Source organism: Podarcis gaigeae (assembly GCF_964106915.1).
Source record: "Podarcis gaigeae genome assembly, chromosome: 7".
In the NCBI taxonomy this organism is placed as follows: domain Eukaryota; kingdom Metazoa; phylum Chordata; class Lepidosauria; order Squamata; family Lacertidae; genus Podarcis; species Podarcis gaigeae.
This window is the reverse complement of record NC_139683.1, coordinates 6,417,525-6,441,139: the sequence shown is the minus strand read 5'-3', so window position 1 is coordinate 6,441,139 and position 23,615 is coordinate 6,417,525. Positions and strand designations below refer to the sequence as shown.

General features: G+C 44.6%; 1 protein-coding gene across 7 annotated transcripts in view; it reads left to right on the top strand.

Annotated features, from left to right (window-relative positions):
* Positions 1–23,615, top strand: part of DENND3 (DENN domain containing 3) — a 44,844-nt gene that overhangs the window by 6,137 nt on the left and 15,092 nt on the right. For all 7 annotated transcript variants that reach the window (XR_014566771.1, XR_014566772.1, XR_014566773.1 and 4 more), the window contains 12 exons: positions 329–608; positions 1,316–1,431; positions 2,358–2,497; positions 3,292–3,403; positions 6,242–6,361; positions 7,792–8,010; positions 10,983–11,104; positions 12,169–12,324; positions 15,544–15,640; positions 19,564–19,667; positions 20,234–20,412; positions 21,108–21,629. Coding sequence is in view for 4 of the 7 variants with exons in the window: in XM_083749007.1 (XP_083605133.1) it covers positions 329–608; positions 1,316–1,431; positions 2,358–2,497; positions 3,292–3,403; positions 6,242–6,361; positions 7,792–8,010; positions 10,983–11,104; positions 12,169–12,324; positions 15,544–15,640; positions 19,564–19,667; positions 20,234–20,412; positions 21,108–21,629 (2,167 nt within the window). In the remaining 3 variants the exon portion in view is untranslated. The remainder of the gene's footprint in view (positions 1–328; positions 609–1,315; positions 1,432–2,357; positions 2,498–3,291; positions 3,404–6,241; positions 6,362–7,791; positions 8,011–10,982; positions 11,105–12,168; positions 12,325–15,543; positions 15,641–19,563; positions 19,668–20,233; positions 20,413–21,107; positions 21,630–23,615) is intronic.

Here is a 23,615-nt window from a genome sequence, read left to right as displayed (position 1 = left end):
TTGGCTTTAATTTTGAAGACTTTAATTTTGAACTTAGAGTTTGTTTACTTGGAAGTACAATTCAACAGGTACAGTAGAATTTAGTATCGGATATGTGTGCAGAGAGCACCACGTACAAAATGAAGATTATACGTAAGAGGATGAAGACTGAAGAAGTAATTATTGTCAAATAATATTAGTAACATTCTTTTAAAAATATTGTTTTAGGTGGGGTGGATTGTTTCATAACAAAAATAAATTGCTGCTAAGTAGTAACAGAAGTAAATTTCTATATGTGAACCATCATTTGGGGACAAAATAAGAATTGTTATTATTTTATTGTTTTTAGGTTGCTCAAAGACATGACATAAGAAGCGCCCCTCCCTTTGAACCAGAAGTCCTTTCTGTTTTTGTACCTCCGTTCATCAGCAAGGAGGAGTTGCAAACCACAAATATAAATAGGAATGCGTTCAATAAAGGGAAACGGCGTTCCTTTCGGAAAAAGAAAGAGAAATCCAAGACTGACACTGCAAAAGCTCTGAATGGAGCCCATAAAATTCCCGAGACTGAAGATATTACCATCCCCATAGACATTGACCTTAACGGATTGCCACAGCTTTGTTTTCCAGGTAATGTAAGGCCCTGTCATTTTAATAATCAGTTTTCATGTCAGATAGGATCAATATTGATGCATAAAAGCAGGGGACTTGTAGTGCTTCTGGAAAGTGGGAATCATTTTATTGATGATAGATAGATACAGTGCTTTTTTTCTTAAAAAATGTTCAGGGGTACTCTCATTTTCACTCAAGAGAATCACCATTTTATTGTTTAAATCGGGAAAAATAAATTCAGTAAATGGACAAAAGTACAAAGATTCATAAGAGGGACGCAGGTGGCGCTGTGGGTTAAACCACAGAGCCTAGGACTTGCCGATCAGAAGGTTGGCGGTTCGAATCCCCGCAACGGGATGAGCTTCTGTCTCTTGGTCCCTGCTCCTGCCAACCTAGCAGTTTGAAAGCATGTCAAAGTGCAAGTAGATCAATAGGTACCACTCCGGTGGGAAGGTAAACGGCGTTGCCGTGTGCTGCTCTGGTTCACCAGAAGCGGCTTAGTCATGCTGGCCACATGACCCGGAAGCTGTACGCTGGCTCCCTTGGCCAATAAAGCGAGATGAGTGCTGCAACCCTAGAGTCGGTCACGACTGGATCTAATGGTCAGGGGTTCCTTTACCTTTACCTATACTGCCCTTCATCTGAAGATGGCAATTCGTAACCGTGTTCACTACTGCTAACTTTTATTGGCATTTTGCCTTACAATACATTGATCTCATTTGCAGGAGGATTTAATATAGCGTTGGAATCCACGGAAGACCGCATCCATTTCCTTGTTTTTACCGACGTCTGTGGTAACAGAACGTATGGTGTTGTCGCACAGTATTACCGGCCTATGCAGGTAGGTTGTTTAGCCTGCTGCTGTGCTCCTAATCCGACAAGCCCAAATGCTGAGCTGATTATTTGCAAATGCTGACCATTCTCAAAATTAGTCATCTAGTGCCTGTATCTTTAGCTACTGCTAAGTTTTTACAGTACAGGGCATACCTCTCTGAAGAAGAAGACCCAGCAGAGTTCTTGATTGTGAGTTCTATTCACAGATATAACTAGGGCGAATGCTTTCGACTTTGTCAACTCAGGTAACTTGTTCTTAACATGTGTCCATAAAGCTGTAGGGTGGCTTTTGTAAGCAGAACATGGGAATTCCCAAAAGAATAGAACACCGTATAACACTGGCCCTGAAAGACCTACGTTGGCTCCCAGTACATTTCCGAACACAATTCAAAGTGTTGGTGCTGACCTTTAAAGCCCTAAACGGCCTCGGCCCAGTAGCCCTGAAGGAGCGTCTCCACCCCCATCGTTCAGCCAGCTCCAAGGGCTTTCTGGTGGTTCCCTCACTGCAAGAAGTGAAGTTACAGGGAACCAGTCAGAGGGCCTTTTCGGTGGTGGCGCCCACCCTGTGGAATGCCCTCCCATCAGATGTCAAGGAAAGCTAAGCTTTCCCTAAGCTCTGTTTAGGGAAGTTTTTAATGTTTGATGTTTATTGCTCTTAATAATAATAATAATATACCGTTGGGAGCCACTCAGAGTAGCGGGGGAAACCCAACCAGATGGGCAGGGTATAAATTATTGTTGCTGTTGTTGTTGTTGTTGTTGCTGTTGTTGTTGTTGTAGAATTAGAATGGGTCTTGAGTGCCTAATATGTACTGCAACATGAGCAGTTCTTAAAGTCAACAGTATGTCCTGCATTTTGTTAATGTGCTTCTTGGTTTTCCAAAACTGAAAATTTTTGACAAGTGCCTAAAGTAACACACAGTTTTCTTGCAGGATGCCCACATCTTCTATAATGGACAAGCTTCTTGGGAAACGGCAAAGAGCTCCAGATCTGCTTCATATTTTGTGCCATTTGCAGTGTGCATCATATCTAGGTATCCCTACTTCAATGCCCTCAAAGACTGTCTGTCCTGGTAAGGATTATGATCTAAGCTACTTCAATGGCAGTAACTTGCACCCATAGCTTTGATTTTATTTGTTACAGAAGCTGTCAAAATATGCTATATCACAGTAAGAGAGCTTTTAGTGACCAATTATAACTGTTGGGAGGCAAAGGAAGCCAAATTAAGACAGCAGATTCACCTATTTGTAGGCAGCGCTGCAGCATTTTGCTTGAATGGTCTCTGTCTTCACAATCAGTGTGGAACAGGAAACGATTTATTTTAGAACTGTCCTTCCAAGTAGGTTTGCAGATTGGTAGGAAAGTATGCCCCAACAGGTAGTCGAAGGCAGTGCTATAATTAATCAGTGTCCTTATAGGTGGAAATTAATTGGGTTCCCTGTGTTCAGAACTGCACTTAAAATGTATTTCTTTCAACGGTTATTCAGAGGTTAGTGATGGTTGTAAGCATGTATTTAGTCTGTTGCAGTTACGTATATTGTGATGCATTTTGATTTATTTAACAAAATTTATATACCGCTTACTCAAGCTAAAGACAATCTAAAATATTCATTAAAATACTGATGAAAGCAAGGCGCATATTTAGATACATTTAAAAAATATAAATATGTATATCTAAGTATATTTCATTGGAGCAAAGCAATTTTTAGCAGGCACCGAAAACAACACAAAGAAGGAATGCAGTAAGTTGGTGGATATATACTGTACAGAAGAAAACATACTTTGAAGGAAAGAGAATTTTACTAAAAGTAATTTTGCCTTCTACTGACATGCGCTTCACTTCTATTTGCTTTTTTATTATTTCAGCTTATTGGCACAATTGAAGTCTTACAAGGATTTAGATGTTGATAACTATATAAAAGAATTCGCCGCCAGACTGTGTTTAATCCCCACTCCTCCTCCAGGACCTCTACACTTGGTAATTCTGCAATATACTACATTTTATTCTGCTGTATATTAGCTTCCTTAGTGTTTGTCTGGAAATGAAGGAACTTAAAATAACCCTGTTCTGAAGAACTTGGTTCATGACTGGTGCTCAGAAGAGCAAAGGCTCATGGCCACTTTCCCTTCCTCTCTTATTTTTCCCTAGGCCAGTGTGGTGTAGTGGTTAAGAGCGGTGGACTCGTAATCTGGTGAACCGGGTTCGCGTCTCCGCTCCTCCACATGCAGCTGCTGGGTGACCTTGGGCCAGTCACACTTCTCTGAAGTCTCTCAGCCTCACTCACCCCACAGAGTGTTTGTTGTGGGGGAGGAAGGGAAAGGAGAATGTTAGCTGCTATGAGACTCCTTCAGGTAGTGATAAAGCAGGATATCAAATCCAAACTCTTCTTCTTCTCCTCCATTCTTCATTTTTCCCTCCAGCCCAAACTTACCCTTCAATTTGTTGTCTACAGTGGTACCTTGGTTCTCAAACTTAATCTGTTCTGGAAGTCCATTCCAAAACCAAAGCGTTTCTAAACCAAGGTGCGCTTTCCCATAGAAAGTAATGCAAAACGGATCAATCCGTTCCAGACTTTTAAAAACAACCCCTAAAACAGCAGTTTAACATGAATTTTACTATCTAACGAGACCATTGATCTATAAAATGAAAGCAGTAAACAATGTACTGCAGTCATACAATCATTCAATCAGTCAGTAGCTGAAATGGGTTACACACAGTCACAAAAACAAAACGAAAAAGCCGCAGAAGCAAAAATGCAAAATAAATAACAAAAACAGACAGACCTCAGTGTAACACTTAAAACGGAAGTGTGGCACTCAAATTGGAAGCGTAACAGACTTCCAGAAAAAGTCTGCAAATTGGAACATTACTCTAGATTCAGGTAGTTAGCCGTGTTGGTCTGACGCAGTCAAAATATGTATAAAAATCAAAAAAATTATGCAGGCCCAGGGAAAAATAAGAGAGGAAGGGAAAGTGGCTTACAGCAATTTTAAAAACACACTTTCGGAATCAGTTAAAACAGATTACAGTCAACAGAATGGGGGGGCGTGTCCTAGAATGCATATCTCAGTTGTCAAAGAGAGGTGCACTTTCAGCGTATCAAGAAAACTACACCATGAAGGTGCCTTGACACCAGACAGCAGCAGGCTTGTGTCTGCAAATTCAGGTCACCCCTGCCATTCGCAATAATATAGGACAGTGGAGTTTCAGTGGAGAGATGATGGTTGGGAACATCTTGTCTCTGCAATCCCTCTCTCCCTCCCATGTTATTTTGACTGTAGGGGAGGGAGGGGTTGCAGGGGGGAAATGGGTGTGTGTGGGAGGGAATGCTTTAGCTCTCCCTATCTTCTGCTTTTCCTGCTGGAAATCGCCTTTCCTTCTTCTTTACTGCTATTTGGCAGTAATCCATGTTTGAAGATTCAAGTTCTGTTCCTGTCCTACACATTTCTGCCTTGGGTGTTCCCTGTCTTTTAGGACCTCTATTTCTACTCTGCTTTTAGGACTGCAACATTTTTCTGCCACCCGCTGGGATTTTTAGGTGGTGGCGCTGTGGGTTAAACCACAGAGCCTAGGGCTTGCCGATCAGAAGGTTGGTGGTTCGAATCCCAGCGATGGGGTGAGCGCCCGTTGCTTGGTCCCTACTCCTGCCAACCTAGCAGTTGGAAAGCATGTAAAAGTGCAAGTAGATAAATAGGTACCACTCTGGCGGGAAGGTAAACGGCGTTTCCGTGCGCTGCTCTGGTTCGGCCACATGACCCAGAAGCTGTACGCCAGCTCCCTCAGCCAATAAAGTGAGATGAGCGCCGCAACCCCAGAGTCTGTCACGACTGGATCTAATGGTCAGGGGTCCCTTTATCATTAAAGAGGAATAATGGAGGTTATCCTTATTTTGCAGGACATGACATAATTCATCGAAGAATGTGCGTTTCTGGGGTTTTTGTTTTCAGTGCAGACTGTAGGAGTTTGCATTCAATATTCATTCTCTCTCTTTGTCCAGAGCCTGTCTAGGGTCTGGGTTGAGCCTTTGTCAATAGGTATCTGATCACAACAGTTTTCAGGGTTTATTCCAGTACAATGGTACCTTGGGTAACAAATGCTTCAGGTGCTTCAGGTTAAGAACAGTTTCAGGTTAAGAACGGACCTCTGGAACGAATTAAGTACTTAACTCGAGGTACCACTGTATTTGGCAATCATGAGAATGCAGAACAGTTCTGTAGTCTCCCCTAGGACCTTTAGTCTGTGTGAGAACCTGAGTGATGCAATTTAATGTAAGTTTTCTGTTTGTGTTATAGTATCCAAGCCTGTATTGCAACTGCTCATGATTGTGCTTGAAATAATAATAATAAATAATAAATATAAGTTCTACAGGAGTTATTAACTAAATCTCATCTTACTTAACACCAGAAATTGCATTTGTTTTCACGGTTCATCCGCTCAGTAATGCAACTGTCATTTTCTCTTCCCGCCCCCTCTCACATGAATTAACATTTCCTTGCTCAGAAAGGGATTAGACTAGACAGCTCATTATCACAGTAGATGTCAGATAAGTTTAATCTATTGTCAAATTCTCCGGTTGCTTTGTTTAGTCCCTTCCTGTAGTTGAGCAAAATAAAAAATAAAAAAGCTTGTTCATTTGGACAAAGAAATGTGCTATAATATTGCAGATCTGTGAGGGTTCTGCATGCAGAAGCAGTCTTCTTGTTCCCGATTCTTAAGCCTGTTTCCACTCTTTTTGTTTGTAAAATATATTGTAGTTGCAGTTTGTGGTTATGACACAAAAAATAGCTGACCACCCACCTCTGTTGTTCCTCCTAGATATTTAATACGAAGCCTCTCCAGGTAATATTTCCATCTCAGGAGGATCCTGACAGCCCACTTATCGATCTGGATCTACACCTTCCCTTCCTATGCTTCAAACCGGAACAGGTGTTACAGGTATAGCATGGCTGTCTTGTTTTAAGCAGGTGGAAACTGGATCCGTGTATAGTTTGTGGGAGTTGCACAGAATTACTTTGCGCTCCAAGGCCCCCAAGCCCTTCCCCTGAAAATAACTTCACACTGACACATAATTTTAGTTTAAGTTATTGGGCAAAATTTAGGCCACAACTTTATCAATTACAGCAAAGTGAGCGGTGTTGGCTTAGGCATTGGCAACAGACTATAACTGACTCCTGCCTCTCTGTCTGGGAGTCTGGAAGGGTAAACACCAAATGAGGGAGCAACATCAATGAAGACCAACGAAGCTCAACCCGGGGTTCCTGTGGTCCTGGCATGGCCCTAGCCCCTCAAGCGGACTTCAGGTGAGATCCAGACCCCCAGATTCCTTTACCAGAATACCCTTCTTCATGGAGGGGCAGGTGATGGCCGCACCGCCCCTCCCACACACTTCAATAAGCCAATGCCTCACCGCCAAACCTTACAAAGTTCTGACGATTGCTAAGGGGGTAGGCGAAAACCAAGTGGCTACATCCAATCTGCCAAATGGAAAAATTCCTACCCAGCACTTGCTCCAAAACAGGCGACCCAATCCGAAGCAAGGCCAAAGCAGCAGCACATAAAATGAGGGAGGGAGGGCAGGTGTTCGGCAGTGCGAATGCAAGTAACCCCAGTTACGCCGCACTGCCACTTTTATAGGCCCCAGGAATTGCGCCACCTGCCCTGATTGGCCCAAACAGCCTGGCGCGATCCCGGGGCCCAACGGTTAAGGCTTGGGCCACTCGCGGCAACAACTCTCCCAGCGAGGGTGCCTTAGGGGCCTGCGCGCAGCCAGGACCCTCATTAAGGAGGGTCCCATTTGTAAATAATTTCAGCCTAATGCCCTTGTTCTGAATGAGTGAAATGGCGATCCCCATAACCAGGCAAAGTCTCGCCCGCCTTTCCATAGCGAGACCAGGGCTTTGACAGGATCGCCGTAAATACTGAATGCTCATAGTGGCAGTGAGAGTAAGAAGTCAGAGGGATGTTGCCAGTTCAGTTCTCCTTCCATCTTTCTGCTAGACGGGATGTAATAAGAGTTACTGAGATGAAGGCCTTCTTGGTAGTGGCACCCGCCCTGTGGAACGCCCTCCCACCAGATGTCAAAGAGAAAAACAACTACCAAACTTTTAGAAGACATCTGAAGGCAGTCCTGCCTAGGGAAGCTTTTAATGTTTAATAGGTTATTGTATTTTAGTGTTCTGTTGGAAGCCGCCCAGAGTGGCTGGGGAAACCCAGCCAGATGGGCGGGGTATAAATTATGATTATGATTATGACTTTTGTAAAGTATGCCAAGCACTTAAAATTTGTTAAATAAATGATAAGGTGCTGTTACGCTGAAGCTCTCCCTATATGGAATTTATGGTGGCCTGTTTCCCCTCCCTTTCCAGATCATAACCTGCATTTTAACAGAGCGGAAGATTGTTTTATTTTCCTCTGACTGGGCATTGCTGACCCTCATATCTGAGTGCTTCATGATGTACATCCACCCTATTCAGTGGCAGCACACTTTCGTACCCATTCTGTCTCGTCAGATGTTGGATTTCGTCATGGCTCCTACATCCTTCCTCATGGGATGCCACATTGATCACTTTGGAGAGGTTTGCAAGGTCTGCTGTGGGTCATTTCCAGTTCTGCTTCTCTGCTTCTCTCACCTATAAAATGCATTCAGAGGTACAGGTAACTCCACATTTGTGCTGGAGTTGCATTCTGGGTTATTGCCCACTTGCATGGGATCAGAAGCCCATTGAAAAAGCCTGTGAACCCCTTTTTCTACCTCCATTCGTTCCAGTAATGTCCTTATGACTTATCCAGGTCACTTCCAGGTATGTATTTACGGGACCTCCTCTCCTGGTCTGCTCTGCAGAAGACCTTAAGGTCCATGAATAACCATAGTTTAGAGGTCCCGGGCCCTAAGGAAGTCAGACTATCCTCCACCAGGGCCAGGGCCTTCTCAGTGATGGCTCCGACCTGGTGGAATGCTCTGTGCCATGAGACTAGGGCCCTGCAGGATTTAACCTCCTTCTGTCAGGCCTGTAAGACAGAGCTATTCCGCCTGGCCTTTAATCTGAATTCAGCCTGATCTTTTATTTCCCTTCTCTTCCCTCCCCCTACCCCTTTTATGAAGATCCCACAGCTAATTCTCTCCTGGCCTCCTCACTGGCCCAAGTAGGACCAATTCAGCCAGCTAGCCCTGGGGATTATCTAATGCTTATCTAATACGAATTAAAAATGGAAAATGGTTTATACGAACACATGGTATTATAGATAACCGGGCCCTTTTGAAGAGATTACGCATTTAATAATATTCGTCATGTGCACCCATTTAATCTGCTTCTTAGCCGTGCTGTGGCTGCAACCCCAGATAACCAACCGAGTGGCAAAGGACGAACTTCTCTGCCACTGCCCATGCCTCCTGAATGCTGGCTCTCGCTCGCGCTGCTATTGCCACGATTGCTCTGTAGATCCCCTGACATTTCTCATAATTGCTGCCACCACCAGTGCAGTCCCAGGTCAGACCCTTTCACAGGGGATTATAAATGCTGGTTCATCTTCCAGGGAACCCTGAGAGTTAGCTCATTTCCTGTTTATAGGGTTGTGGCCGTGCTCTAAAGAATTGGCTCCCGTTGTCAGCCTTCACAGCTGAAAGGACTCTTCAGTCTTTTCGGAATGGGAAGATTAGTGTAGGATATTTTCGCACGAGTCCAAGCGGCTCCCCATGAGGCTGAGATAGACTGCATGGAAACACAGGAAGTTGCCTTGTTCTGAGTGAGACATTTGCCCCATCTATCTCGGACTGACAGTGGTTCTTTGGGGTTTCAGATGGGCGTCTCCTGTAGTTGCCGGACATTGAACCAAGACTTTTTGCATGCAAAGTATAGTCTCCACCACTGATCTCCTCCCCTCGGTTTGAACTGTGTTCTAATATTTTATCCACAGATAAGATCAATGCTTTTGTTCATAGATTATTGCTCTGTGACAGGGTTGATTTGATTTAAATCAAATCGATTTAAATCACTTGTCAGTAAGACTTGATTTAAACCCCCTTTTTTTTACAGAAAGACTCATTCTTGCAGGTATAATCTTAATATTTACAACCAGATGAAGGTTTCATTTTTGGAATAATAAATTTTCAGAGCAGTTTTTACACTTATTTCTAAAATTACTGATTTGGTTATACTATTAGAAATACATAGGCAGGTAATGATGAAATTATTGTGAGGTTTAATAAGTTAACTGTTTATATCTGGACAAATTTTCTACTGTACTTTATTGGAAGGAGAAAAACAATCATTTCCTTAATAACAATTTAAACAATTTATTTAACTAAAACAATAGCATTATAGCATATATATCCATGTTTGTTAACTGATGTGGTTAAACATTTTAAAAAATACAGCTTAGACTGAGTTTTAGCACACATGAAAAACTTAAAACAAATCCTTATTTCCTGATGAATAGCCTTTGGAGTATAATGTAACTTAAACAGAAAACTATATTTAGAAAGGTTTTTCCTCCAAAAGCATTTATTTTAACAATCCAATTTAATTTTTTTAAAAAATCTGATTTAAATTTTTTAAAATCCGATTTTTAACATTATTATTAATTTTTATCCACCCTGCCCTGTGTCCAAAAATTCAAAACCAATGTATTTTTATTCATATGGGGCTGGATTCAGCTACCTGGCTTCATTTGCAGAAGCCAGAGCATGCCAGCGCAGCAGGGCTTATTCCCTCCCCTTCCTTACTGTATTGCCTGCTGTCAGGGAACTGCCATCGGAGCCCAGAGTGGAGGTAAGGCTCCCTAGCAATGCAGGGGAAGGACCCAGTAGGGAGAGAGGGAACACTTCCTCTGAGGAAGGAAATCAGCGTGACACCAGGAAGAAAGGGGAGCAGGGAAGGACTTCGGAGAGATGGCTCCAAGACTCTTCCACAGAGACCAGCGGGGAGAGCCCAGGACCTCCGCTGGCCACGCCCACTCTGCGCAGAAAGCTTCCGCGCAGGGTGGCTAGGCGGCGACTTGGTGTCAAGGAGCTTTTATGCTGGAAGAAGTTCAGGAAACGCCCACTGACGGATTCTGCCAGTGACTGACACAGCCACGGAGAAAGGGCTGTGCAGCCGGGGAAAGGTTTAGCCAGACAACGTTGCCTAGAGCAGCGGCCACTTACGCACGAGCAACCCCAATTCCCTTTACACCCGCTAATCCATTCTGGGGGGTTGAGAAGAACCCCCAGAACAGTGTACAGAAGGAGGAAAGGGGAGAGCATCCCTTTGGCCAAGCAAAAATAATTGCACAAAACAATCTCCTAAGTGCTGCACTGAATTCTGCCCACGCTAAGTGAGATACATTATGTGGTATTCAGCTAAGCATTGCTCAGGATAGATCCACTGAGATTGACAAAATCAGGTTCATTAATTTCAATGGTTCTACTCTTGAGTAAAACTTAATTTTAATTGCATTTTATGGGTGGTATTCAGTTATTCCATCGTTAATAGTGTCATAGCTTGCATTTTGCATTGCTTCTTCCTCCTTAATCAATATTGTTTTAAATGATGAACCTGTCTGTATCTCAAATAAAAAGGAAGCCGACGACTTAATTCTAATTAACATCGACAATGGCGATATTGTGCAATCCCAGTCATCGGAAGAGGAGACTGAAATTCCAGATATCCCACTGGAGGCGGCAAAAATCTTCATAGCAAGGTAGAAATAAATGCTAAGGATGAAAAAATGAAATTGTTTGGCAAAGACGTGCGATTTTGTGCACCTGTTCATTCTCCTGCTTGGCGAAGGAGTGTGAGGTAGTGAGTTGCGCAGGGGCTGAAGTTATCTTCATCCAGTGAGATTAGAAAGATGGATTCCTTCAGTGGATTGAGGGACCTGGGGTGGGGGGCAACAGGGCGCCTGAATGGGGGCAAGTGGTGTGCGTTAATTAAGTTATTCCATTCACCCAAATACACGCACAGGGATTGTTGATGGGTTTTCTGAAATAAACACCCAAAAACATTGAACTGCAAAATTCTGATAATGGCGCATGATCCAGTAAGATAAAGAGTTTGTCTTCTAGGTAAAGGAAAAGGGACCCCTGACCATTAGGTCCACTCGTGGCTGACTCTGGGGTTGTGGTGCTCATCTCATTTTATTGGCCAAGGGTGCCGGCGTACAGCTTCCGGGTCATGTGGCCAGCATGACTAAGCTGCTTCTGGAGAACCAGAGCAGCGCACGGAAACGCCGTTTACCTTCCCGCCGGAGTGGTACCTATTTATCTACTTTGACGTGCTTTCGAACTGCTAGGTTGGCAGGAGCAGGGACCGAGCAACGGGAGCTCACCCCGACGCGGGGATTCGAACCGCCGACCTTCTGATCAGCAAGTCCTAGGCTCTGTGGTTTAACCCAGAGCGCCACCCTTTGTCTTCTATAATACACCTAATCCCATTTTCTCTTGTGTTCTGACACCTGACTGGTTGAGCAAATTCCCCCATATATACTCCAAATTCTCTCTTAAGTCTGATTGCTTGTCGAGACAGGCATAGCTTAAGGTCTTTGGTTTCAAAGGATGCCTTGAAGCCATTCCACTCTGCTTCTCCCCTTCCTACATCCCTGGGGTTACCGTTGAGGCTGGGTGATTTTTTGACTCTTGAGAAAATACCTGTCCTGGCATCTCCCCACATCTCTCTTGGACAGGAAGTGGAATCCTCAGACTCCCCCCACCTGGGGTGGATTTGATTTAAATTTTAGGGAGTTATGTGCTCTTTCCTCCCCTGCAGGGTTGAAAATCTTCAGCTGCACTATGACCTGGAGCTCTCCCACCGTGCTTCCTGCACAGACCTTGGTGAAGTTCAGCTGCGAAGGAGGATTTGGCAGCAGAGGCTGAATTCTGAAATTCAGCAGATTACTCTGCAGTTAATAGTCAATATCTTTAGGTAGGTGCTGAAATCACCCTCGTGCAGTGCATGATCCTGGAACTCAAAGCATTCTCTCTCTCTCTCTCTCTCTCTCTCTCTCTCTCTCTCTCTGTTTCTGAGCTTCTGCTGCTCTCTTCTGTATTAAAGCGAAGAGTCCCTCGATTCAGTGAAGGAATAAATGAGGCGTTGAATCTGACGCTCAGTTATGTCAGTGTTTCTCCTGGGCATAGGGTTGGCTCCAGCAGTTATCTTTCCACAAGGGCCGACATTGATGCCAGCATCGCCTGAGCTCTGCGAGTGTGGCTTTCTCCCGAAGTGCAGAGTGACATTCGCAGGGAAACTGAAATGCTTGTTTACAAAGCTATTGTACTACCAAGCTTGCTGTATGCCTGTGAAACATGGACCACTTATAAACGCCAACTCCTGGAAAGATTCCATTTTGTCTCCGAAAAATCTTACACATCACTTGGGAAGGCAGGCGAACTAAGGTCAGTGTACTGGAAGAAGCAAAGATCACCAGTGTTGAAGCAATGATTCTTCAACATCAACTTCGTTGGACTGGTCATGTTGTGCCGATGCCTGATGATTGTCTTCCAAAGCAACTACTCTATTCCGAACTTAAAAATGGAAAGTGTAATGCTGGTGGTCAACAAAACAGGTTTAAAGACTGTCTCAAGGCAAATCTTAAAAATGTAGTATAAACACCAAAAATTGGGAAACACTTGCCTGTGAGCGCTCCAATTGGAGAACAGCCTTTACCAAAGTTGTCATGGGCTTTGAAGACACTCGAACTCAGGACACAAGGGAGAAATGTGGTAAACCCTCACCGTGATCAACTCCGGTCTGGAATCCAATGTCCCCACTGTGGAAGGACATGTGGATCCAGAATTGGCCTCCACAGTCACTTATGGACTCATGGTTAAAACCATGTTTATGGAAGACAGTCTTACTCAGCTACAAGTGATTGCCAAAGAAGAAAGAAGATGGGTGGCTGTTGTGAGAGCAAGATGCTGCACTAAATGGGCTTCCATTCTGATGTGTCAGGGCTCCTTTTAACTTCATAGAGATAAAGGTAAGGGGACCCCTGACCATTAGGTCCAGTCGTGACCGACTCTGGGGTTGTGGCGCTCATCTCGCTTTATTGGCTGAGGGAGCTGGCGTACAGCTTCTGGGTCATGTGGCCAGCATGACTAAGCCGCTTCTGGTGAACCAGAGCAGTGCATGGAAACACCGTTTACCTTCCCGCCAGAGCGGTACCTATTTATCTACTTGTACTGGCATGCTTTCGAACTGCTAGGGGGGCAGGAGCTGGGACTGAACAACGGGAGCTCACCCCATCGTGGGGATTCGAACTGCCAACCTTCTGATCAGCAAGTCCTAGGCTTTGTGGTTTAACCCACAGTGCCACCCACACCCCTTTTAACTTCATAGTGAATGTTAATTACCCTAATTTACGTTAGATGTACTTTTAAGCTGCCCGGCTGGAAAGTGCATTGCATTACTCATCAGACTTGCAGCTGGTTGGAGGGGGGGGGCACTGCAAACAATTCAGTGAGTAATGTTATGAATCTCCCCAGGCTTCCAGGATTTAGTCTTGAGGACAGAATCCTTGTTAAGAGAAAGGGATTACATGTTTGTAGCAAAGGACCTTTTTATGCTGAGCTTTCAAGTAGGTTTTTGGCTGTTGCCAGTTGACTCTTTGTGAATTCATTGTAATGTGGCGACTGAGGGTGGAATTCAAATAAGTTTTACTTTGAATAGACCTATTGGATGGGCTTCAACTAAGTTGACGTGTGCATGGAACGAGGTCCATTCATGTAGCAGGACTCCCTCCCCTCTGTCCTCCCCCCATCTACTCTGGGGGGGTTAACTGTGCCTAAATTAAGGTTAACGGTCCACCTGAATTTTGGCACTCATTTGACGTTTGCCTTTGTATCCATGCAGCTGTGACATTTCCTGATGCCTTGCTGATCTTAACTGTGGTTAATATAACTGAGAGCATCCTACAAGTTTGTGTTCTCTCTTCTCCTGCTCAATTCATCCCCTTCCCTTTCCAGTGTTAACTATGGGATGGCAAAGGCTGCTGACCATAGTTTGCTTCCAATGAGAGCTAGAAATGCGCTTGAGTTGTTTTTAATGGTCAATTCAGTGCAGACACGATTCTGCTCTCTGGTCACTGCTGAAAAGTTAGTGGAGTTTCGGTGGAAGAACATGAGTCGGTGTGGAAAGAGGTCAATAAATGTTGCATCTACCCAAGGTCATAACACCAGTTGAGCATCATTGTGGTTGCTTTTTAAAAAAGAGCGAGCGAGAGAAAATAATTAGAATTTGGAATCGGGGGGGGGGGGAATGCTAGGGATGTCTTTTTCAAAACTGCAATATTAATTCACTGCACAGAATTGGTACCCCTAGCACCATAGTCAGGCGTACCAATGGGCTTGAGATTTTTGTTTCGTCCTTTTCTTCCAACTTTCCCTTTGTTCTTCTTTTCCAGTAGTGTCTTTCCTTTCTTCTACTGCTTTATGCGCCAGAATCCAGGACCAAGAAAAATACAAATGCGAAGCGTTTGTTGCTTGCGAATCGGGGATGTGTGTGTTTGCAATAATTAACAATAAGGTATTGCTTGCAGACCATCTTGCTGTAATAGCCACCGGGGCAGATGGCTTTCAAAAGGGGTTAGGCTGATTTGCAGAACATCAGTTACTGGCTTCAGCTATTATACACAAGAATGATCCTTCATGTGTATTAGTTTCCTAAACCTATTTGTGTGTGCACGTTCTGCGCTCTGAAATGCATTTCAAAATATGCCGAAGTGTGCTGTCCGATTTGGAGCTGTGTTCTTATCCACAAGCAAGTTAGGGAGTGTCAGGCCAGTTTGGTCCCCTGAGATAGCTCAGTCAGTACAGCAGGAGACTTTTAATCTCAGGACTGTGGGTTCAGGCCCCAACTCACAGGGGGTTGGGCTCCCAGCTCTACACTTCTATGATTCTGTGAAAAGTGCCCCAGACAAATTCCTTCTCCACCCCTAACTCGTACACTTCCATGACACAAGCATTTCCCACGTGTCATTTCTATGTGGTGGGTGCTCTGTGCTGTCTTAGATGTGTTGCTGAAGACTTGCAGGTTACAATAGAATTAAGGGGGGGCGTGGATTTAATGATTCCACCTAAAGAACTGAGCACAATTAATAAGGACTTTTATTCATGTTTGATTTTGATAATTTTGTTTTACCAATAGGGAGGTGAAAGATCATCTGAATTATGAGCACAGAGTATTTAATAGTGAAGAATTTATGAAAACGAGAGCAGTGTGCGACCAGCAGTTTTACAAAAAGGTAAATCTTCAGAACTGATTTGTATCATTTTGTCACTCAATATTAAAAAGTTTTAAAGAATCCAGGTATTTTGGATGTGGCCTGTAGCTTTCCTTCGCAAGTGTTCTTTTATGGGAAGTACATGAATTCAATTATTTATTTTTTAAAGCCATTTAGCTTCTAGCTGTTTATTCATTCCTTTGGTCTTACCTGTGCAGCTCGGTCGTAAGAAGGATTTCACCTTTTGGCATAGCATTATGTAGTGGGAGAACGTTGACTAAAACCGTTGGAAAGGCCAGCTCCATGAGTCCTTCTTCTGCTCTCTCCTCTGAGTGGAAGAGCCTGGACTATGACATCTGTTGGCAAGGTCCAGGAAACCCACCATGAATACCTCAGCGGTAGCTGGTGGACCCTGGACCTGGTAGGGTGAATTTCTGGGGCCCAGAAGGATGAATTAGGCAGCGTTAGTGGAATGTTAAAAGTTGCCACCCACAACCTATAACAGGGGCTTCTTCAGCCTTCCAGACCTATGGGAAAATATCATTTCCTTCAGCCTGTATATTCACTTTTAGGCCTACTTCCCAGATTATGAAATAAAGTGGTGGGATATTACTTGGTCTAGGATCTGAGAGACCAGGCAGCCATGAAGTTCACTGTAAGATCTTGGGCCAAACACTGGGTTTGCCTCCAAATACCTACCCCACAGGGTTGTTTTGAGGAGAATGTGGAGAAACGAAAGACCATAAATATAAAACAAGAGGGGAGATCTCCAGTCTTTCTGCCCCTGATTCTAGGTTTCGAATAACACGAGAACAAAAACTCAAGCATAACTAAATCTATATCAGTTAAATCTCTTTTAACATGACTAAATCTGTACCAGTTATTTGTTTAAACATGCCCTTCTAAGCTGTGAGATTGTCACACTTTGGTCTCAAGTGCCTGAGGACAAGTTACGAAACTTACCCAATGCCAATAATTTTAACAAGGGTCCGAATTTGAGGGGCCTCCTTGGAGCTTGAGTGTCAGATCCAAATGCCCCCCACCTCTTCCCCATCCCTCAACGCTATAGGTCCTGGTCATCCATTGAACATAAGCCACCAGCGTTGTTTTGGAAATTGATAACAAGAGTTTGCAGGGTGTCTCATCAACAAATTGTTGTTCGCTTGATGAAATTCTGGCGAGGCTGTCAGTGATGACTGCAACCCTTGAGAAACCAATATCCCATGTCGATAACATGCCACCTAGTGGATGAACGCAGCTAAAAAGGCACATAGAGAATAAAGTCAGAATTAGAAAAGAAGGAACTCCCACCCCCCTCCTTTCAGTTTTTCAGCCCTTGCATCGAAAAAGCGTAACAGCTCTGTCTCTTTACGATCACGTGCCTGTGTTCCTTTTCCACAATTTTGGCCAGTGTGCCAGCTTTGCCTCTTCTTGGAAAAGGCAAATCTGGCTGCTGTCACGTCCTGGTTGAACTTTTGCAATTTGCTCTATGTGACCGCAATAGCTCACAGGCGGCTTCTCCTCACATGAACCCACCCGGACCCTGTGATCATCAACTGAGGCCCTTCTTTGTGTGCCTCCTCTGTGACAGGTCTGGAGGGTGGCAACATGAGAACCAGGCCCTTTCTGCAGTGGCTTGTGGAATGCTCTCCCCAGGAAGGAGATTTGAAAGCTGCGCATACGCACATGCACACCCCCCCCTATTTGTTTAAAATGTGTTTTCCCCTGTTAACGGAGAAATCTGAGGGCTCCCAAGGACACCAGCCAGGAATACCAGAGCAAAACAGCAGCCAATAGGTTTGGTCTTTATTGAAGACTGTCGCGACAGGACTCCCACCTGCCAAGATGGAAGCCCCAAACAAAAGAGAACCCAAACTTTTATTAGCTGCTAATGCCCATGTTGAAGGGCATTAGCAGCTAATAAATGAAGGGACGCGGGTGGCGCTGTGGGTAAATGCCTCAGCGCCTAGGGCTTGCCGATCGAAAGGTCGGCGGTTCGAATCCCCGCAGCGGGGTGCGCTCCCGTTGCTCAGTCCCAGCGCCTGCCAACCTAGCAGTTCGAAAGCACCCTCGGGTGCAAGTAGATAAATAGGGACCGCTTTCTAGCGGGAAGGTAAACGGCGTTTCCGTGTGCAGCTCTGGCTCGCCAGAGCAGCGATGTCACGCTGGCCACGTGACCCGGAAGTGTCTCCGGACAGCGCTGGCCCCTGGCCTCTTGAGTGAGATGGGCGCACAACCCCAGAGTCTGGCAAGACTGGCCCGTACGGGCAGGGGTACCTTTACCTTTACCTTTAATGCCCATGTTACATCCCCCCCCCAACTACATCACTCATACATCATGGTTACATCATGAAAGAGGAGGTCTGGTGGCAGTAATCTGAGCCTCCTGGACCCTGCTCCATGGTTCTCCTTGCCCTCCACCAAACACCCATCAAGTGTAACAAAAGAGATATTTACATTTCCCTGTTTCCCAGCCAAGTTAATCACACCTGTCAGAGCTTGTCTTCATCTGGGTTTGTTATTTCTGGAATAGCTACCTGTCTGGCACTCAGGTGTCAGGATGCCAGGAATTATCACTCAGGCAGAGGGGCTGCTGAGTGGCTGAGCTCACATGTCTATATAAATTTCTGAAGTTTTCCCAGTGAGCCAGTACACAGATACATTTATCAGTGAATTGTTACATTTGGTATCGTACAGCAAAGGCCCTTTGAATAGATAGGAAGAAACTGTGATGAAGTGTTTTGTGGGGACAAATCACAAAAGTCACAAAAGTGATTGTGCTGATTTTGGTAGTGGGCTGCATGTGTATGATATCTGCTGGAGGGGCAACCCCCCCCCAACATATACATGAATTTCTGCAACATCCCCCCTTGAGATGGAGGGCCATATTGCTTTGTTTGGCACCCCATCGCTCAGCAAGGTCCACACTAAGCGAGCTCTGGCTAAGTTTATCATGGAGCACCATTATGCGGTTCACTCTGTGGTCCTGTTCCCTGAGTTTGAGCACATGACTGCTCCCAGGGAGAAGATCCTGTTGTTTTTGTTTTAAAAAAGTAGTAGCAGCAGCTTGGAGAAGCAATGGGTCTGATTAAGAGCAAAAAGGGAAAGGAAAGAAAACAGCAAAAAGAAAAACAAATGCAGCGTTGGGAAGTTTCTTTTCTTTTTTAAATTTCTTTTTATTTGTATTTTGACAAACTAATAACCACAAATAAATAAGAATAAAAATGTGCACCCCACCACCGATACCATTCCGTTGTAGCTATCCAACCTCACAAAATTTCAACACCTCTTGACCCTTTTCCATTTTAACAGTACGAATTCTACAAACACTCTCCATATCTCCTCAAAATCATTTCTCCTGCATATTCCCCGTCTTACCTTAACAGCACGTGTTAATTTATCATTAATAGCTATATCCCAAACCTCTTTGTACCATTCCTCCATTTTACATTCTGCTTGCCCCTTCCACTTTCTGGCTATAATAATTTGCGCAGCTTGTCAATAAATTTGTGAGCGAGTTCTTCCTAGCCTGTGAACCTTCCACTCCATCGTAAATGGATAATAATGCTACCTCTGGTCTTTTGGTCAGAGCATTGGGAGGTTTCTTAGATAAATGCGTCTCCCCTTCCCCTTACAAAAAACCAAAACAGGTGAACTTCTGGTGTGAAGCACTAATCCACGCTTTCTCAACCTCGGCCCTCCAGATGTTTTGGGACTACAACTCCCATGATCCCTAGCTAACAGGACCAGTGGTCAAGGATGATGGGAATTGTAGTCTCAAAACATCTGGAGGGCCGAGGTTGAGGAAGCCTGCCCTAATCGTAAGTGTGCAGACATACAAGTCCAGCTTTAAGGGGTCGCTTTGGGGATGTTTCATGTCAGTGAATAGCTAGCCCTTCAAATATGTCAAGATACTAACGTCGCTTTCCTGTTACGCTTTGCAGGTGCTGGATACCTATATATTTCACTTTTTCCTTAAAGCTCGCCTTAACAGAAGGATGGATGCTTTTGCCCGCCTTGAGCTGAGCACTGAAGCTGAGAAAGACAGGTGAAGCCTTTTCACTATTTATACAGTGGCTGCATGACAAAATACTGTATTTTTTGCTCTGTAAGACTCACTTTTTCCCTCCTAAAAAGTAAGGGGAGTTGTGTGTGTGTCTTATGGAGCGAATGCAGGCTGCACAGCTATCCCAGAAGCCAGAACAGCAAGAGGGATTGCTGCTTTCACTGCACAGCGATCCCTCTTGCTATTCTGGCTTCTGAGATTCAGAATATTTTTTTCTTGTTTTCCTCCTCCCAAAACTAGGTGCGTCTTGTGGTCTGGTGCGTTTTATAGAGCGAAAAATACAGTACCCTTTTCTACTCCGCTGAGCACATGGCTTTTTTTCTTTTCTTTTCAGGAAGTTTTGCTACAGAAGCATGATTTAAAATAATCTTTGAAATCCCTTGTCCCACTTCATCAAATAATTATATGGGTTGGTAAATGTCTTTGGGTTTGTGAAACGCAGCCTGGGCTATGCCCTAGCCTGGGTTTCCTGATGGCCACAAGGGCAGAGAGTTTGTTGGATCCTGCAAGTAGGTTTGATATATATATATATATGTTGTTATCTGTAGGTTAACTTCACTGCTCAGCCCAAGGAGGCCAACCATGGAAAAAGTAATTTCGAGAAGGTTTAATCCTCAGTACATGATGAGCAGGCGAATGGGACTCAGTTTGCCTAATCTGCAAGAGATTGCGCCAAAGGATGGCCCGACGAGGAATTCATCTCTTCGGCGTTTAGACGTGAAGCAAGGTAAGAGGAGAACTTAACTGGGCTGCTGCGGTTGTTTCTCTTCTCATTCCAGTGTAAATGAAAAAGATAAAATAAATGTCAAATACAGCGCCCCTCTCTTGAACTACATTCTGAAGACCAATCCACGGCCGTTAGGGAAAGGTTGTCGGGTCTCAGAATCCAGTTTCGTCCGAATGCAAAGCGCTGTGCCATTAGTTTCGCCAATCTCCTTCCAATCCTTTTCAGAAGACTAAACATAAGCAAGCCTTCCTAGTAGGGGCGTTGAAACCAGTGTGGGACAGGCAAAACAACAGTCAGTGGCCTATTGCAGGCATAGGCAAACTTGGCCCTCCAGATGTTTTGGGACTACAACTCCCACCATCCCTAGCTAAAAGGACCAGTGGTCAGGGATGGTGGGAATTGTAGTCTCAAAACATCTGGAGGGCCGAGTTTGGCTATGCCTGGCCTATTGCTTCCTAATCTTACTTTCATTATCGTAATCTTATTTTTATTTTTTGCACGCTCCCCTTCTGACTGGGTTTCCCCAGCCACTCGAGGCAGCATTCAACAAATATAAAAGCATAATAAAACATCAAACATTAAAAGAAAACTTCCCCATATTTGGCTGCCTTCAGATGCCTTCTAAAAGTTGTATAATTATTTTTATTTAGTTGCATTTGTTTTAGTTATAAGCAATTGTTTGTTACCTTTTCTAGATACAAGATCAACCTCTAAGTCAGTGACTACTTTCAAGATTCCAGAAATCCACTTTCCTCTTCTGAGCCAGTGTGTCTTTTCTTACTACCTTGAATTTAATATTTATCTCAGCAGAGCTATAGATATTTTGTCTCCCGATAACTCTGCGCTTCTGGCAAGGTATTTCTACCTCCGGGGACTTATTGGTTTGATGCAAGGAAAGCTTCTGAATGCGCTTTCGGACTTCCAGAACCTTTATAAGACAGACATACGAATATTTCCCACAGACCTTGTGAGGAAAGTGGTGGAAAACCTTCCTCCTTCTGAACGTTCCCAAGCGGATCAGAAGCCAGAGCTGAAGAGGCTGATCAGTCAAGTGATGGATAACCAAAGGGAAACAAGCAAAGTAGACGACCGTGTGAAAAAATTCCAGTTGCCGAAAACACACATGCAGCTGGATGACTTTGTGAAGTTCGTTCAAGAATCTGGGATTGTCAGAGACACAGACACAATTCATCGGCTGTTTGATGCACTGACTGTAGGTAAGGGGAGAAAAATATGCTCAAAAGCAGTTGTTTTCCTCAGAATTTTTCATGCCTACCTTTTTTTCTTCCTCGAAGATTGCTCTTACTATTGATGTAAAACATGTTCATTCCCCGATACGTTTGTTGCTGCAAAGGAGATGCTGGCAAACCTAACCAAATCAGCAAGGTACTGTATCATAAACATGGGATGCGGGTGGCTCTGTGGTCTAAACCACTGAGCCTCTTGGGCTTCCCAATCGGATGGTTACCGGTTCGAATCCCCACAACGGGGTGAGATCGCGTTGCTCGGTCCCAGCTCCTGCCAACCTAGCAGTTCGAAAGCACACCAGCGCAAGTAGATAATTAGGTACCGCTGCAGCAGGAAGGTAAATAGTGTTTCCATGCGCTCTGGTTTCCATCACAGTGTGGCATTGTGCCAGAACAGTTTAGACATGCTGGCCACATGACCCGGAAAAGCTGTCTGTGGACAAACGCTGACTCCCTTGGTCTGAAGCAAGATGAGTGCCGCAACCCCATAGTCGCCTTTGACTGGACTTAACCCAACAGGGCTCCTTTACCTTTATCCTTATCTGCTATAAACACAACACTCTGCACTGGACTAGAGCCTGAACTGAAATCTCTTGCTTGATCATACAGATCCAGGGTGATATGCAGGTTTTAGGGTGTGCCAAGGCTCCACAAGCAGGGTGAGATTCTCCTCGTGATGTAGAAGCCTATTGCCTACCAAGTGATTGCACGCATCCTGCAACCAATAGCCAGTAAGTAAATACTGATCTGCAGCCACCTGTTCTTAGTTCTCCATTCCTAGCTTCTTGCATAGTGTCTGAGATTATTACTGCAGTGCAGACAACAACATTAGTAATAATCACTGATGACTGGTTGGATTCATATTCAGTTGTAATTTTGCTTCCATAGAATCATAAAAGTTGGAAGGGACCCCCAGAGTAATCTAGTCTAACCCCCTGCAATGCAGGGCTCTTTTGCTCCATGCGGGGCTCAAACCCAGAACCCTGAGATTCCCATGCTCTACTGACTGAGCTATCTCTCCTTCTCTCCATATTTTGCTGTTCTTATTATCCCTTAATGACTTTTACATTCATACCTTATATCCGCTTAAGGTTGCATGTTTTCGTCTTGTGTCCCGCAGCAACCCGGAAGTACCGGAATGGGTTACTTCCAGGTTTCGCCGCTCGCGCATGCGCAGAAGCGCTAAATCACAATTCGCGCATGCGCAGAAGCACCAAATCGCGCTGCGCAGATGTGGTGCTTCGAGTTGCAGGCTTTTCGCATTACGGGCGGGCCTCTGGAACGGATCCCATCCGTAACACAAGGTACCACTGTACAGTGGTGCCTCGGGTTAAGTACTTAATTCGTTCCGGAGGTCTGTACTTAACCTGAAACTGTACTTAACCTGAAGCACCACTTTAGCTAATGGGGCCTCCTGCTGCTGCCGTGCCGCTGGAGCACGATTTCTGTTCTCATCCTGAAGCAAAGTTTTTAACCCGAGGTACTATTTCTGGGTTAGCGGTGTCTGTAACCTGAAGCGTCTGTAACCTGAAGTGTATGTAACCCGAGGTACCACTGTACTGTGTTTGCCCTAGTCCTGCATCCTTAGCTTAATAACGGTAGGAATGAAATGAGGCCAGTCTTGTTGCAGAGGAAAGGTCTATGAGTGAAAAACATGGGATACTTTGGCTGATTCTGTTGCTTCTCTGCAGCGCTATCATCCAAAGTGAGATGGATTTTTAAAACGGCACCTACCTGGTGCAGGCAAAACTGCCAGCTTCACGTGGTTCGGTTGATGTCTCATTTTACACTTCTAATAACCTGTGCATGTTTGCTACTGAGAGCTGGCATGTTTTCCTTGGCCAGGTCTGGAATCTGTCTCTGTGTATATTGGCTTGCATGGCCTGGGCTCAGTGGGAGACTGCGGCGATGAAAGCGGCAGCAATTGCAGAGTTACTTGTTACTTGACCCATACTT